This window comes from Tursiops truncatus, chromosome 5 (assembly GCF_011762595.2).
Source record: "Tursiops truncatus isolate mTurTru1 chromosome 5, mTurTru1.mat.Y, whole genome shotgun sequence".
NCBI classification, from domain to species: Eukaryota; Metazoa; Chordata; class Mammalia; order Artiodactyla; family Delphinidae; genus Tursiops; species Tursiops truncatus.
In genome coordinates this window covers 114,684,984-114,697,470 of record NC_047038.1, presented here as the reverse complement: position 1 = coordinate 114,697,470, position 12,487 = coordinate 114,684,984, and the positions used below count along the sequence as shown (strand labels likewise).

The 12,487-nt window shown below is 34.9% G+C and overlaps 1 protein-coding gene across 4 annotated transcripts in view; it reads left to right on the top strand.

Moving 5' to 3' along the window:
* The window catches only part of USP38 (ubiquitin specific peptidase 38), a 61,982-nt gene that overhangs the window by 8,454 nt on the left and 41,041 nt on the right, over nt 1–12,487 (top strand). For all 4 annotated transcript variants that reach the window (XM_033857337.2, XM_073805530.1, XM_019926519.3 and 1 more), the window contains 5 exons: nt 262–391; nt 2,352–2,453; nt 6,520–6,678; nt 8,799–8,992; nt 11,559–11,652. In XM_033857337.2, coding sequence (XP_033713228.1) covers nt 262–391; nt 2,352–2,453; nt 6,520–6,678; nt 8,799–8,992; nt 11,559–11,652 — 679 coding nt within the window. The remainder of the gene's footprint in view (nt 1–261; nt 392–2,351; nt 2,454–6,519; nt 6,679–8,798; nt 8,993–11,558; nt 11,653–12,487) is intronic.

The window sequence follows — 12,487 nt, the reverse complement described above, 5'->3', positions numbered from 1 at the left end:
TTTATGCAAAATGCTTGTTTATCAGAAATTATTTTTAATGCAAATATGTTATATAAGAAACTGTCAGCTTACAAGATTGGAAACTCCTTGAGTTCCAGCACCCATTATAGTCATTTCTACATCTTGAATAGTACTTTTCACAAGCAAGCTCAGTTTGAGTCACAAAGTGAGTGATTATCTAGTATAACTCGTGTTATTCCTCAATAAGTAATGTTAAAGATATTTTCAATGCTGATAGTTTTGTTTTCCTTCAATTTTCAGAATGATTGACTGGCTCTCCTGGCCGTTGGCTCAGCATGTAGACACATGGGTGATTGCACTCCTGAAAGGACTGGCAGCTGTCCAGAAGTTTACTATTTTGATAGATGTTACTTTACTGAAGATAGAACTGGTAAGTGGGAGTGTATAAATCTATTGGAATATATGGACCCATATAATAAGTCTTTTTATCTTTGGGTTGTCCCCTTTAAAGTGTCTAATTTTGAATGTGGTCTTGTTTTTGGTTTTCTTTTGAATGGGCTTTAGAAATTTAAAATGCTACTTAAGATTAGGTAATTAAAATAATTTTGCTGTTTTCAAATATTTATTACGAAAACACATTCCTCCCGTTATCTCTTGAATCCCAGCTAATCAAACTTTTACCACCATTATTCTGCCAAAGCTATCTTTGACACCAGTGCTTTCCAGTGTTGCTTAACTCAGGAGTTATTTCTCAAGCCTTCTCTCGTTGACCTGTTAGTCATTTGACATAGTTGATCACTCCCTCTTGAAACACTTTCCTGCTAGTTTCCAGGACGTTATACTCTCCTGACTTTTGTCCTAGTTCACTGGCTTCTCAGTCTCCTGTAGTGGATCTTTCTAACTTTGGAGTGCCTTAGAATCATATCTCTGGTTCACTTTCTTCTCAGTCCATACTTATAGTGACCCATGGCTTTAAATAATGTCTCTAAGTTAATGACTGCCAGGTTTATATTTCAAGTCCATTATTCTCCCATGAACTCCATATTCACTTACCCAGCTTAGACAGTTGGATCTCAAGTTCAACTTATCCACAATCTAACCCCTGATTTTTCCCTCCCAGACCTGTTCTTCCCCATCTTAAATGACTGCTTCATCCTTCTACACGCTCAGGCCCAAAACCTTGAAGCTATTCTTCTCTCTTTTCATTCTCTCTCAGTCCATATCTTACAAATCCTGTTGACTCCACCTTTAAAATATATCCCGAATTCTACCACTTTTAACCAGCTACATCACTACCACCCTGGTCCAAAGTAATCATCACCCCTTGATATGTATAGATAGATAGATAGATTTTTTTTTTTTTTTTTTTTTTTGCGGTACGCGGGCCTCTCACTGTTGTGGTCTCTCCCGTTGCGGAGCACAGGCTCTGGACGCGCAGGCTCAGCGGCCATGACTCACGGGCCCAGCCACTCCACGGCACGTGGGATCTTCCCGGACCGGGGCACGAACCCGCGTCCCTTGCATCGGCAAGCGGACTCTCAACCACTGCGCCACCAGGGAAGCCCACCCCTTGCTATATTGATTGCAGTAGCCTTGCAGCTCCTGCCCTTGGTCCTCTTCAGGTGTCACACAAGGTCCTACCTGATCTGGCCCACTGCTACTTCTCTCATCCGGTCTCCCACTATTATTGCCTCAGTCTCTGTGCTTTACTTACACTGCCCTAGTTGTTATATCTCTAGTCCACCAGGGTGGAGGCCTCAGGGCCTTTGCTCTGCTTCCTACGCTCTTCTCCAAGTTATCTGTCAGACTTACTCTCATTCCTTTCAGTTTTTTTAAGTCAGGTATCACCTTTATCACGATGCATTTTTTAAATTCTGTATATAAAATAGCAGATCTTTTTGCCATTCAACACTCCCTCTTCAACATACCCTGCTTTCATAGCATTTCTCTCCCATGTTACTTTATATTGTCTCTACTCACCCTCTAGACAGTAAGCCCTGTAAGATCAGAGATTTCTTTTTTTTTAATCTACCATTGTATCTCCAGTACTTAGAATAGTGCCAAGCAGCAGTAGGTGGTCAATAAGTATTTGCTGAATGAATTGAATGAATAAAGGACCAGGGAGATATCACCTTGTAAACATGGTTTGACAGATTTTTATTTGATCAGGGAGTTTTCAGAGTTGGTTAGGTCCTTTTATTCTCTTGATCTCTGTCATATTATTTCCCAACTTTCTCCCTTTCCCAGAATTTAATAACATATTTTATGACAGAACTTCTCAGGAAAGGGGATATTCACACAAATAATTTTTGGCCCTAGGAAGATAATCACTGATTGGATTAATTATTTCCCTACCAACTCTTAAAGTGGATGTCTTGTCTTTTCTGCAGGTTTTTAATCGGCTTTGGTTTCCTCTTGTGAGACCCGGTGCTCTCACAGTTCTTTCTCACATGCTGCTTAGTTTTCAGCATTCTCCAGAGGCGTTCCATTTGGTAAGTTATGACACAAGCTTTCTACACTGAAAAGACTTGTTTTAAAATTTCAATTTAATATTGAGTCACATTTGTATTTGTGAAAACCTTGTAGGTTGGTCCTAAATCTAACTATTTTCATGTAGCTTTATGATTCCTTTTAAAATTGAGATTGTGAGATTTCCTTCCAAAGAATATGTTTTTAGAATGTTTTGGGTCTCACCAAAATTGCTCCACTTGCAATCACAACCAGCAATTGAAAGTTAAAAGTTACTCTTGTACATGGGAGATGTCACATGTCAGTGTCACTGTTGGTTGTGTGTTGCACAGGTGAACAGTGTAGGAGAAAAATGGTTTAAAACCACTGACTAGGGCTTCCCTGGTGGCGCAGTGGTTGAGAGTCCGCCTGCCGATGCAGGGGACACGTTCGTGCCCCGGTCCGGGAAGATCCTACATGCCACGGAGCAGCTGGGTCCGTGAGCCGTGGCCACTGAGCCTGTGCGTCCGGAGCCTGTGCTCTGCAACGGGAGAGGCCACAACAGTGAGACGCCTGCGTACCACAAAAAAAAAAAAAAAAAAAAAAAAAACCACTGACTGCTTTAGAATTTCAGAAGCATGAAACCATAAGTCTTTGTTTTGTTGCCCCAGAATTAGGGCTTTTCATTCTCTTTCAGGCCATATCCTACAAATTCTGTTGATTCCACCTTTAAAATATATCCAGAATCCTACCACTTTTAACCAGCTACATCACTGCTTTTGATTTGATTTGATTTTGATTATTTGATTATCAGTTATTGCAGGTGAAAAATGACAAAATGTTATTTTAGGAACCTGTCCATTTTTCTATCTAGGGGATCACAGGAAAGCAGTGGTGTATGTGGTTACGTGCTTCCTCCAAGGTCTGATCCTCAGTTTTACAGGACTAGAAACTCATTATCAACACACCCACAATGTTAAAATCTTAGGAATACTGACCCACCACAAACAAATTCAAAGGAGACTGATAAAGTGCAGAATTTCAGTTGTTGATTGTCAGCTAGAAATGTAACTAGCCTCAGAGAATTATATACTCACATAGGCTACTTGGTGCCTCATTTCCAAAATCTTCAGGCTTAATAGAAGTAAACCTTACTAACAAGTAATTACATTATACATTATCTCTTAGGGTGAGTGATTTCTGCAGTTCATTGCCCTAATTGGTGAGCTTGATCATCAGTTAATAACCTTATATCCATTACACAAACAAAACTCACACTTGAGCTAATACAGCAGCTATACTAGCAAAATCTTCCAAGGGAAAAAAAACTATTTTTCCCTGTCTTCAGGCATGATCATGTATAGGCCATTTGAGAAAAGGTTTATTTTCAGAATTTCTGGGAAGGAAATCATCCATTCTAATATTTATTGCTCTCCATACATTCCTTAATCTCTCTGAAAAGTCACTTTTGCTGTACTCTAAACCTATTTCTTTGCTCAATTTTTTTAAAGATAGAAGATATCTCCTTACCTTGTATTGCTTTTTTTTCCCCTGAAAATAGTAATTGAAATGGCAAATGGTTGACTTTGAAATATTTGGCTACTGAAATAAGTAAATATTAAATCATTTATTTAAAGAACAGTTAGATCTAAAGTAGAAAATTGTGATCTGGCCTAGTAAAGTCTAAAAACAAAGACCTACTAACTCTCTACATTCTGTGTGTATCCTGACCTGCTACTCAACTAAAATTAACTTGGGCATCTAGTAGTGGATCATGTGGTAGTTAAATCACCTATAACTCTAAATAACTCAGCGAAGGACTCAGGTTTAGGAGTTGCTAAGAATGAACAATAATCTGGAATCACCAGCATCATTATTCATTGTATTATACATTTAGAATATTTTAGAGCAAACTGAGATTGAAATTATAGTGTGTGTTATTATGGACCAAGTTGCTTTTCGTATGCTTTTTATAAGTGGAAAAAAAATTTTTAACAAAAGAGAAAATATCAAAGCTTCTAATTAAATAAGTTATACACATTTTCTCAAATAGTAACTTAAGTTTAATGAGTATCACAATAATGTCTGCAAATATTTAGATTTGCTCATTCAGAAAAAAAATCAACTTTCAGATATTTAGAAGGTAATAACCTGCTTGGATGTCTGTCTATATGCTTGTGAAGAACTTAGTGTTATTTCCACGTCAGTGATCATTTTGACATAGGATGTAGTAGTAGACAATTATGTGTATTATCTGACTGCAGAGATCCAATCTACACTAGGAAGATTGTACGCTAGCTTTTAGAAGATTTGGTATTTGTAAATTAAACAATCATTTTAAAAATTCTTTCCTCTTCCCTTCCATCTCTGTCTCTCCTGTCACCTCTGAAGAAACAATAATTTGGATTTCTGACTATTTTAGCAAGAGAGTATCTGATAGATATGGCTTTATGGAGCAAACTTATAATTCAGATTTGCTTTGAAATGTAGAGATGATAGCAGTAGAGTGAACCATTAGGAACTGGTAGTTTTATGGTCAGATTAATACCTTTTTTGGAGGTAAGATTAAAGAAAGTGGTGCAAAAGCTAAAGTGTGATTTCAGACCTCAAAGCACAAGAGTAAAACCAGAGACAGCAGAATGAGAATAGCAGTGTTAATTTAAGAATATGATTTTCTTTCTACAGGAAGGAAGGGAGTTGATTGGGATATAACTATAATTGTTGTCACTGCTGTTTGATGATAAGTCCATAGAGCTATAACTTCACTTTTATCACGAGTTAGACGAGTAAGATGCTTTTTACATGTGAACTGTAAATATGTAGTATCAGATTATAAGTAATAATTAGTTGAGACAAGTATAGCACCGTACTAATGGAATGAGCCATTACTGCATAATAGAATTTATTTTATTTTGTTAATAACCTCTTAAATATGTGATTGGCTCTGTATTGACTTTTTATTGTAATTTTATAATGAAAGGACATTGTTGTGCTTGCTATCAGTATTAATAGTTTTCTACATATTTATGAGCAATGAGCATTTTAGATTTCGCCTTCATTTTTAACCCCAATTCCTTAAAAATAAGAGAAATTTCTAATTCACTTTAGTTTTAGAACTGTCTCTTCTTTTCGGAGGTGGGGCATAGGGATTGTTAGCAAGGATAACCATGCTTACATAAGACACCGACCGTAAAATAGAGGTAGTCCCTTATCTTAAAGAGAGGTACTGCTGTAGCCTGAGCTGTAATTTTATTTTTATTTATTTATTTATAATTTTATTTATTTGTTTATTTATGGCTGTGTTGGGTCTTTGCGCCTGGGCTTTCTCTAGTTGCGGCGAGTGGGGGCTACTCTTCGTTGCGGTGCACGGGCTTCTCATTGCGGTGGCTTCTCTTGTTGCAGAGCACGGGCTCTAGGCACGCGGGCTTCAGTAGTTGTGGCTCATGGGCTCTAGAGAGCAGGCTCAGTAGTTGTGGCACACAGGCTTAGTTGCTCCGCAGCATGTGGGATCTTCCTGGACCAGGGCTTGAACCTGTGTCCCCTGCATTGTCAGGAGGATTCTTATCCACTGCGCCACTGGGGAAGTCTGATCTGTAATTTTAGTTACATGCATAAATTATCTTGAAGGTTTTTTGAAGTAGACTTTAATGTTCACACTCCTGTATAATTCTTTCAAGTGAAAAATCTAAAATTCACACTAGATGGAGCTCTTAAGCTAATTCTGGGTTTATCTTTTAATACTTTCTCCCTACTGAACAATCTGGTAAATATAATAGCCCTAACATTTTTCAACTTAAGCCATTTTTTAGAATGGTGGCAGTGACTAAGGCTCCTATTTTGTACCTTAATTTGTTTGTACCTTAGTTTTAGATGGAGTCTAAGAATGAGGAGAGGGGTCTTATATGGAATTACAATTATATGTGATTTAAACCTAGATTTACCTTGATATTCTAGAAATGTTTAGCTTCATAACTTTTTTAGAAAAAGGCAGTGACTAAACATACAGAAAAGCATTTGCTGATCATGTAACATTTGCATTCCATTTGTAGGCTAGAGGATTTGTTGACAATTTGTATAAATAGAGGAATGTTTGTCTTCTTTTCTGTTCAGATTGTTCCTCATGTAGTTAATTTGGTTCACTCCTTCAAAAGTGATGGTCTGCCTTCCAGTACAACCTTCCTAGTGCAATTAACAGAACTGATACACTGTATGATGTATCATTATTCTGGATTTCCAGATCTCTACGAACCTATCCTGGAAGCAATAAAGGTATGATAATAGTTGCACCAGTATTTGCGGAGCTGCAGCCCATGATGTGATAGATGAATGCGGTGAAACATTCCTATAAGCAGCTATTCATTTTACTATTTTATGGAACTATGCCTTTTATATGTAATAAAATATGTAATTGGAATCAAGTTTCATTAATTTTTAGGGAGTAATCTCTTATTTACTATAACTAATCTAAATTAATAACCATATTTCTTCAGTTCTACAATGCCAACAATGATAAGGTGTCCCTGTAAATTTGTAATACCTTTGGGGGAGATTTGGTTTAAAAAATGCTACATTAAGTTAATACATACATCAGAGTTGCATCCCAATATCAGAAACGTTAAAATATGTAAGATATGTCTTAGAATCAAGGAAAGACACTTTAATAAAATATTTGACTTACGTTTCTTCTGTTTTTTATTTCATTTTTGCTATGCATTGTTCATGAATGTCCATATTTCATAGAATCTTTACTTGAATTATTTGTGAACTTACTGGTTTTCAACTTTGTATAGATAACTGGATCTAAAAAGCGTTGATTCTGTTTGTCTTGAAAAATGGGTCACAATAAGCACACTTTCCTCTTAGTAGATTTATTGCGTGATCAGGGTAGAGTGAAAGAATTGAAGAACTTGCCTCAGCTAGGTGTATTCAGAAGTTATTACAAATCATTTCTATTAACAGTGTTCCTTTTTGAGATCTGAAATAAAATATAAGGTCTCATTATCTTTACTTCTTATGTATCTGAAGTGAATTCAGAGCATGCTGTTTTTACTGTAGAGTTAGCTAAATCAAACTGAGCCCAGAACACAAGACTGTTCAGCAATTATTGTGTACTAGTGGTATGACAGTTTGACACTTCAGAAGTAAATGTCTTTATGTATAAAAGGGTTTTTTTGGGGTTTTTTTGTTTTCTTTTTTTACTTTTTTTTTTGAACTTTAGAATTCTATTTTTTTACACAGCAGGTTCTTATTAGTTATCCATTTCATACATATTAGTGTATACATGTCAATCCCAGTCTCCCAGTTCATCCCACCACCACCACCCCCCGCCACTTTCCCCTCTTGGTGTCCATACGTTTGTTCTCTACATCTGTGTCTCTATTTCTGCCCTGCAAACTCGTTTTTGTCATGGATTTGATAGTAATGTTAATCTCTTTCTGCAGTGTCGCTGTGTCCATAGATGAAAGCTATTGCTGTTGTTAAATGTCATTCTTCACTGCTGAATGTTGAAAATTCTGATAACTGAAATAGGCTCGGAAGAATCAAGGATCTCCCTCTTAAACCAAGGGAAGCACTTTCCATTAGTTGTCAACAACAACAACAGCAAAATCAAATCCAAAGATTAAAATTCCTTCAGAAAATGTTTTCTGAGCTCTAAGTACCTTCGATGGTAATAGTCCAAAAAAGCCTGAATGATTTTACCAACTTTCCTTATTCTCCAGTGCTCTACTCATGCTTGAAACCACTTACACTTATATCTCATATGTCACAAAGCAGGGAAGAAACTGTATCCTGTAATAATTTTTCTATATGGTTAAACATGAGATTGAGTTTTATTTCTTAAAGTCAGAGGTCATTGTGCTTAGATGCTTTCATTTTTCATTCCCTGATTACTTTGAGCTTTTATTTCTAAGGGTTAGTACTGGGTAAATATTAGTATTGAATGAAAAGGAGATATTATTTTCACTACAAAATTTGAAAGCAAATTGTTTGTTAAGCTTATTCAATTCTGTACTAATTTAAGTCCTTATTCTACTGCCTTTGAATAGCACTGCAATATACTCTCTGATGTCAGAGGTTTATTTTGAAAACATTTTGCTGGCAAATAGGAAATATAAATAATTCAAATGTGACTTCAATTCCTGGTTCTTGAGTATTCCTCAGCTTGATAAACTCTACCTTAGGAGATACTTATTCATTTTAGGAGACAATTATTTTTGCCATGTAGTGTAATTTGATTTTTTGATGACTGCTCAAGTATTATCAGTGATTTCCAAACTAAGTGGGAGAAAACAAAGGTTAAGTGTCAGTGGAAGAATCTTGTTTATGGTGTTAACTTAATAAAAAAAAGTTTATATTTTTACACTACTTTTCCTCTTTATGACCTACAGGATTTTCCTAAGCCCAGTGAAGAGAAGATTAAACTGATTCTCAGTCAAAGTGCCTGGACTTCTCAATCCAATTCTTTGGCATCTTGCTTGTCTAGACTTTCTGGAAAATCTGAAACTGGGAAAACTGGTCTTATTAATCTAGGGAATACATGTTATATGAACAGTGTTATACAAGCATTGTTTATGGCCACAGAGTAAGTTTAAATTTGAGCTTTTTTGTTTGTTTGTTTTCATTTTAACTGTAGAAATTGTTGCATGTTGATGAAATGTAAATGGTGGGACTATCTTCACATTATTTCCTATATATGGCAGAAATATTCATATTTTCATATAATTACCTTATTCAGAAATGAATTGCTTTTACTGCTCAGGAACTTCTAAAATGTTAACTTATATAAATTCTACTTCATGTTTATATTATATATTGCATTTAGAGTCTTTTGAATTACTCCAAGTTGATATTTATTAATGTAACAGAGGTATTGATTGAGGTTATTTCAGAATTTAAGGGTCCTCAAGTACTAATTTGTTATTATCCTGTTTCTTTTAACCTGTGTATCTTTTAAGGTGGTCATGTTTTTTCTGCTTATAGATATTTTGCTGTTTTATCAGATCAATAACTCCTTTGTTGCTGTTAAGGAAATTCAAGCTCTGCTTCCCACCCCAAGTTGATAGATACTGAACAACTGTATAAACAGACATGTTTCTTTGCCGTCTTACAGATTTACTTTCAAATTCATTTTCTTTTGCAGCCAAGCAAATAGGAAATCAGAGGTTGTTAGCTATGTGAATACAATCTGTAAAGGTACAAAATAATGATAAATTTTCCTGAAGGCAAAAGCATGGTTGAATTTTTCTCTTCTGTACCAATAGAGTATTCATGGGACTTGAGCAAAGATGTTTACAAATTGAGTTCTAAGCCCGTGTAAGTTTTTATGCCTACATAGAGGAATCATAAACTGAAAGATAAAGAGTTTAGCTTTATTTTCTTTCCTGGCCTCAGAATATACTGTCAACACTAAGGTGTTTTTCATTTGGTCTAGTGTTTTCTTTTGTCTTTCGGTTTGTTTGTATTTGGGATTTTTTTTTTTTTTAAGAAAATGTATACTCTTAGACACAAGTGATACTAGGCATAAAGCTAAAGTAATCCATGTCTCACCACCAGAGGTCATCTAATCCAGCCGTCTCATTTTACAGATGATAGAGAAAGCAGAGACCCAAAGCAGTTATAACTGGCAACCACAATTCAAAGAGCACATCTTATTGTACAGTGGCCAATACTATCTCAGCATAAGCAGACAGGATATTTTATTTCTTTGGTAATATGTAAATTCTTTGTGGTTTTAAAAAAATAAATCTAGAAGTACATAAAATAAAAATCAGACATTCCCATCCCCAAGGGTAATTTGTTAACAGTTTTGCTTGTATTGTTCCAAACCTATTTTTTGTACAGAGATAAGATTTATCTAGTACAAGAACAAATGAATTGTTTTTTTAAAAATGTGTTTATAAAGGATCCTATTTATATATTCTTTTCCAGCCACTTGTTTTTTTTCTTTTAATGATTTGTGTTGGAAAGAGTCCCACGTTAGTACAAATGACAGAACTGTGTCATTCTGAGTAAATAGGTGTACCATGATTTATTTAATCATATTCCTCTGATGAATATTAGATTGTTTTGCTTATAATTAATATCTTTCTGCCCATATGCAGTTATAGAGGATATTCTTTGAATAGGGTATGCCAAATTGCTTCCAGAAAGGCTATAGCATTTGAACTTGCATACGAATACATGATTGTACCTATGACCCCATGCCTTTAGCAGTACTTGATATAATCAGTCTTTAAAAATTTTTCCAATCTGTAGGAAAATGTGTATTGCTGACCATTACAGAGTTTTTCCCTCTCTAGTTTTCTTTGTTCATTTGTGTTTATTTTTTGAATAACCTATTTTTTCCATTGTGCACCTTTCTGTTGGGTCCTTTTCTTTTTCATACTGATTTATATATACTATGGGTGATAATCCTTTGTTTCATGCTTTCTTCCAGTCAGTATGATTCAAATTTGTGGAGTGTTTTGTTTGCAATTTTTTTATTTTATGTAGTCAAATCTGCTATTTATCATTTATAGTGTCTGAATTTTAGGAAGCCTTCCCCTCTATACCCCTTCCCCACCTTTTTTTTCCTTTTAAATACTTCAGTACTTTTTTTTTTTTTCTTCAGTACTTTTGTATTTTACATTTAGCTCATTACTCCTCTGTGGCATCTGTAATGATGTGAAATCTTAATCTAATTCCATTTTTTTTCCAAATGGATACCCATTTGTTCCTATACTGTTTTTTGTATAGCTTCTTTTCCCATCTGGCACTAGTACCACACTCTTTAAATCACTCTAACTTCATAGTAGTTTTGATGACGGCATATTTTTTTATTTCATGCAGATGTGAAAGAATTCAAAAGTTGTTTACTTAAGTTATTAGTTAATAGCTTAATCTATTTCTATTTGCTAATCCAGAAGATAGGAATAATATGTGACTGCACGTGGCCATTGCCAGGCCATGTAGTAAGAGTTCAATTACCGTCATTCTCTTCCTTCTTCACTACATGGTAGGCAGTGAATTTGCCAGGTAAAGGGCCTTCAGGTAAGTGAAATTTTACTTTGAGGATAATAAGTTCTTGAACTAACTTCCTTTTAGCTTTTAAAAAAATGCATCGTGTATATACATGTATACAAAAATCATTATATTTTATTATCTTTCAGTTTCAGGAGACAAGTATTATCTTTAAATCTAAATGGGTGCAATTCATTAATGAAAAAATTACAGCATCTTTTTGCCTTTTTGGCTCATACACAGGTGAGTGTGTGTGTAGTGTGTATATGTTAATTGCATTGAAAATCTTCTTTAAACTTCACATTATACCAAACTTGGTGAACCTTTTTAACTGATGAAATAATATATATCCTCCCAGCACAACAAATCCACATAGAAATCTAAAAAGATACTGCCTAAAATCAGGATATGCTCTAAGTTTTTATTTCTCCCTTCTGCTTTCCATTCTTGTAGATGAATATTTTACTGACTCATTATACTGATTATTATATATCTGATTTTCTATCCAAAAGTTAAGCTCCTTCATGAAGAAATCGTTAAAAATGAATCTTTAATATTAAGTTTATAGATACTAATTGGTAGATCTTCACAGTAATGAACAATTAAAATAATTTTGTGGCATCTTGGCTTCTTTTTTATCTCATTTCTAACATATGTACCCTTTAATTATGACTACTTCTAAGCTCTAGAACTAATGGATAAACTGTTTACCTATTCTAGAGCTTAAAATTTTGTGATAATCATTTATGTCCACAGATTAATCCAAGGAAATGAGTTTATGCTAATGGCAAGAACATCACATAGTAAACAGACATTTATTGAGAGACACAATATGCAGTCTGATAAGCATTCAAAAAGGAATCCTTATGCTTGAGGAACTTATACTTTAAGTTTTGAGTAATACATATGAATAATATATATCATTTATAAATAATACATATTATTTTCTGGTTATACTCTGATTGTCTTAGTTTCACAGAGGTCTAAAGGAGTAGGTAGTTACAGCCAGAAGAGAAGATAGATTCGGAATCGGTGGAATTGAGTTGATAGGAATGGTTTGTTTCCTGTCTACAAGCTG